Genomic DNA, 5,313 nt, shown 5'->3' with positions numbered 1-5,313 from the left:
AATATTGAATATAACATTTGACGTAATTTTTTTTATAAACTCACTATTAAAGTTACATTAAATGGTTAAATGTATATATTTAGATTAGAAACTTACCTAGACAATAAAATATTATATATCTTTAAAAATGCTTATTGCGAAATAAACTATATTTATTGTTTTATGAGTTTATAAATCACATTTTCGAATCATTCCAGTTAGCGAAAGTTAATAGTTTATTAGTAGTTGATATAAAACTTCGAACATAAAAATTAAAATATAATATCCTATAGTAAATGATAAAATATAATAATTCATTAAATAATAAAAATATCTTGATGTTATTTTAATTGAGATTCTATTAAAAAATTATTTGGATTTGGATGAGATATTTTGGAAGAATCGAGATTCGAGAGTGAAGGGGGGTAAGACTTCCACGGTGGCATTTGGAATCAGATCCTGCACTTTTGCCACATTTTATTAATAAATAATCCTTCCCTTTCGCACTTTTCGTTTCTGAATTTCCATTTCTACCCTCAACCCCGAAAAATCTCACAATAGTTCCAATTCCATCCTTCACACGTGATCGCCTAATTTCTTCACTCAAAATCTAACATTATTTTTGTGGATTTAGGGATTGAGATCGATTGATTTTGATTTTTTTTATTGTGATTTCGATTCTGATCTGTAATCATGGGAGAGGAAGTGAGAATCACCGACTACGATGTCGGCGGGGAGGATGACGATCGAGTTTTGGAGTGGGAGGCCGGGTTGCCTAACGCTGATGATTTGATGCCTTTGTCACAGTCTCTGGTACCGGCGGAACTGGCAACGGCGTTCAGCATCACGCCGGAGCCTCACCGGAGCATGATTGACGTCAACCGCGCTTCTCAAAACACACTATCGAATCTCCGAGGGCAGACGGTGAAACAGACATTGAATAAATTCAATGGTTTTAAGTCGTTTGGTGATGATAAAGGAGATGAAATGGTTGCGGAAGGCGATGAAACGGCTGATCTAACTGGAGATTGTTCAGATTCGAGGAAATTGAGGAGAGTCGATAGTGGTGGTACCGGTGCGATTGGTGGAGCTGGAGAGGAAGCTGACTCGGCTTTGCGAGCCGATGATTCGTCGGCGAGGACATCGAAGCGACCTCGTTTGGTCTGGACGCCGCAATTGCATAAGCGATTTGTCGATGTCGTTGCGCATCTAGGTGTTAAGAACGCGGTTCCTAAAACTATCATGCAATTGATGAATGTTGAAGGATTGACCCGAGAGAACGTCGCTAGTCATCTTCAGAAGTACAGGCTTTATCTGAAACGGATGCAGGGGTTATCTAACGAAGGGCCTTCGTCTTCAGATCACTTGTTCGCTTCAACTCCTGTTCCTCAGAGTTTACACGAGTCCAGTGGTTGTGGGAATGGGAATAGTCACGCTCCAGTGCCGATTCCAATGCCATACCCACCGCAGATGGTGCCCATGCCTTATCCACCGCCGCAGATGGTCTCCCATCCGGCTGGAGCCGGTGGTAGTGCTTATCATCATGGGTTTGATTCACATTCTCATCCATATAATATGATGATGCCGCAAAGGGACTGGTCTGGGAGTAAATTTGCTTCAGTTTCACCATATCAACACCGTATGACTCCCAATGACAAATAGAGGTTCTATACCGTTAGTTGGATATTCAAGCAAAAAGAGAGGTGAACTACTTTTTTTGCCTTTGTCTACCTTAATCTAGATAGCTTGCTCTATTCTTCTAATCAGAAACCAAATGTGTTTGAGCATGAGTACCTTCGTCTAGATAGCTTGCTCTAATCTCAAATTTTATCTAGACCTGTTATCACTGAAATGATGCTACTATCAATTATTTTTCTACTAATCCATCTTATTCTAAGGAGTGATGTGCTCATATTGTTCTCCTGTATAGTCTACCAAAATGTTATCTGATGAATTGACATGTCAAACTTGTTATATCAGATTCTATGTTGTATCTATTTCATAACCATTGTTTTCTTTTTTGCTCTGATAGGTATGTATGGTTACCAGAGCATGGCTGACCAACTTCTTTGCAGCCCCTCAAAATCTATACTGGCATCATCATCAACTTCAAGTTTGAATCGTTGAGGTGTTACAAACTGCTTTGATGATGCACTCCTCTGAATACACGAGTTGACCTTCAATGGTTTCAAAATTCCAACTGCGAATTTAAATGTAGCATTAATGATTTGTCAACAAGGTAATTGAATTTGCATATAGGATGGAAGCAAAATAAAGTAGATGGCAAAAATAGTTATATAAGAGTACATCCATATCCATTTAATTACTATGGAATAGAGGGTTCATTTGGTTCTTGCTTTTTATGGACCCTTGTCTCCATATTTGTCTTTTGAGAAATAAAATAGAGATTCAGTATTTCATTGCTGTTCCACTTTACAGCTTCTTTCCAATAGATTGATAAGTTTGAGAAATTTTAATGAGGTTAACCTATCATTGTGGTTTGGTGGTTTTTTGATATTGGTTTCTTGGTGAAATTGTATCTTTGGGTCTGGTACTCCTGCCAACTATTGAAAAACAAATGATTTGACAGAATCTTCCTTTTCTTAAAATAAATGTGCTATAAAGATTATTAATTTAGTTGACATAATAATTAATGATGTTATTTATTTATGACTCACGAGCTTGATGACCTACAAATGAATTAATAAATTTAGTCAGCAGATGAGTAGGTCTTGTTTGTGGTTGATTGAGGAGTCATTCATTTATTTAATGGGGCAACTTTGGTACATAATCTAATAAAAAAATTGATAAAGATTTTATACCACTAAAATAAAGCCCTAAGAAAATTCCCGCAACGTTCACAATTTCACGAGCTACATCTTCATCTTGCTTAGTAATAGGGTATAGGGACCGACATTATGCATATACCCTCACTGAACCATCATGGATAAGTACCGAATCATGGAGAAATAACGACTAAAGTACAATATGTCATCACTACATTACCAAAGGACATAGGAACTGTAAGAAATACAGTCTGATAATAATAGATGAGACAAATCCTTACACTTACAAGGAACAATTGTTTAATGGCTACTAAGTACACTAACATGTACCTTTGGGGACGTAGCCATAAATGCGACAAGACGGTGAACCTATTCGGTACAAGAAGAGGTTGCCACCCTTTTGTCGCGACTATAAATAGGTAAGCTAAACCATCTTTACAGGGTACGTAACACTCAATATACTAAACAATTCAATAAGCTCTTTTACTTCCCATAATACCTCAAGTTAAAAAGTCTTTACTGACTTTATCATCGGAGCATGACCTGGGATCCCTCTCGGTCATCGCCTTACACATTATTTGTGTTTCTAGGTCAATTGGCAGTCGAGAGCTTACACATCTAGCTTAGCTTAATCAATACCGAGGCATCACTTAGGTTGGATGGAGTGGTAACATTCCTAACACCTTGCCACATCATTTTTTTGATTGTCATGTCATTTTTTTGTCCACAACGCTAACACATTTTTCTTAGCATTTCATAGGGAGCAGTAGCACACTAACACCCCTTGTTTTTTTTGTTTTTTCATTTTCTTTTTGTGGTCAAAAGATGCAACAACCAATCAAATCAAAGCTTCTCTCCTCTCGTTAACCAGCTAGCGAATGGGTTTTAGAGAACCCCCTAGCACGTGCTAGGGGGCGATGTGTAGCGCCTTGCTAGAGGCTTGGCAAAAGAGGCATAGCAAGCCACTCCCCATGACCTTATTCACTCACCAGAGCGTCCCCTAACTCCTAATTGTTTCACCCCAACCCTCAAAGTCGTTATTGGCCCCAACTTAGTCACATTTCTCCCATTCTTCTCTATTGTCGCTTTCCTATAACTCCAACATTGATGCCATGACACTGACCACCCCATCTCCATGTTTTGCGACCACCAAAAAACCCTTGTCGAGCTCAAGATCATGCCTTCTTGTGCGGGTATACCACATTAAAGCTCATGTTCTTGCTACATTGGAACCATCAAATATACTCTTGCTCTCATGTTCTTGCTACATTGGAACCATCAAATTACCACATCAAGTATACCACATTAAAGAATCACTAATTACATTAATTCGTAAAGAATAAGACAAAACAATTATTACATTCATTCTAAAAATGATTAATAATGGTTTAAGAATTACATTTATTCTTAAAGATTAAAACTAAGAATGGTTAACAAAATAAAAATAAAAACATCAAAATCTAACAAAAACATTTTATACATTCTGACAGAATACATTCTGCTAAAATACTCTTGTTCTCCATGTTTTTTTTTTCTATATTAATGGCAGCCTCTTCAAAATCTATATCCACAAACAAAACATAATCAACTTTAAAATATTAAAACTTTTAGTATATTCTAAAAAAATAAAAGTATAAATTCTAATAAAATGTATTAGACATTAAAGACTTTTAATTTATTTTAGCAGATTACCAGTTAAACAAATATACTTGTTGTTCCCATACATTCTTAAAGACATTCTGCCATAATGAATTTATACAATCTATACTTTAGAATGTTTATACATAAAACACATTCTGCTAGATTACACTATTGTTCGCCATGAGTACTTTCTTTTCCACATCATAACACAAAAATTTGTTCATTTTGTGAGAATGTAAATATAAAATAAGCACTTGTTTCTAGAAATTCTGAGAAAATGCATACCACGTGGTTAGATTCTTTGATTTCTTTAGCATTTCAACAAACACTTGTTAGTCATTACCATAAAACAAAGCTAACTGGTAAGCATTGATTTGTTAATCATAAAAATTATGAGAATGAACTTATCCATTATGTAAGAATATAAGTATTACATAAATCATGTGTTCTTGATATCATATTCTGTCATAATAGTATTACATGAGAAAAAAACTCTAAAAAGCACTTAAGAAACACTAAAAAATATCAAATTCGACTATAGATTAGAGTAATGAATTTATTTAGTAGGAAGATAAGATATATAACTGAAATAAGCATGAATTGGGCAAATATTAGAACAAAATAATGGTAAAACAAATGTAATTTACTTACATATCCGACGGATAGAACATAATTTCAAGATTTCCATCAGTAACATTTGCAATTAGGTTTCCCTTACTTTATCACCATGTAGGACAAAGAGTAAGTGGAAAAAAAAGATTCAACTTTGGTAGCTTGTAGCTACAAGAATATCAAGAATCCCCAAATGACAAGGAATATACAGTTATTGGGTATCTCCCACACTGGAAACTATAAAACTGAATATGATCAAAATTTTTGAAATTAGTATAAAAATGGAATGAAATAC

General features: G+C 35.3%; 1 protein-coding gene across 1 annotated transcript; it reads left to right on the top strand.

The window, feature by feature from the left end:
* The first annotated feature begins 478 nt into the window (after nucleotides 1–478).
* Nucleotides 479–2,397, top strand: LOC145018804 (transcription factor PCL1-like). The gene is made up of 2 exons (XM_078976649.1): nucleotides 479–1,682; nucleotides 2,012–2,397. Exon 1 carries the CDS (start codon nucleotides 673–675, stop codon nucleotides 1,639–1,641), a length of 969 nt encoding a protein of 322 aa, XP_078832775.1. The 5' UTR covers nucleotides 479–672; the 3' UTR covers nucleotides 1,642–1,682; nucleotides 2,012–2,397.
* Nucleotides 2,398–5,313: the final 2,916 nt, after the last annotated feature.

This window comes from Lactuca saligna, chromosome 9, assembly GCF_052625555.1.
Source record: "Lactuca saligna cultivar CGN05327 chromosome 9, ASM5262555v1, whole genome shotgun sequence".
NCBI classification, from domain to species: Eukaryota; Viridiplantae; Streptophyta; class Magnoliopsida; order Asterales; family Asteraceae; genus Lactuca; species Lactuca saligna.
This window is presented reverse-complemented; position numbering and strand designations above follow the sequence as displayed.

Bases quoted from the DNA above. Each gene is read 5' to 3' on its own strand.
- LOC145018804 (XM_078976649.1), top strand. From the start codon at position 673: ATGGGAGAGGAAGTGAGAATCACCGACTACGATGTCGGCGGGGAGGAT.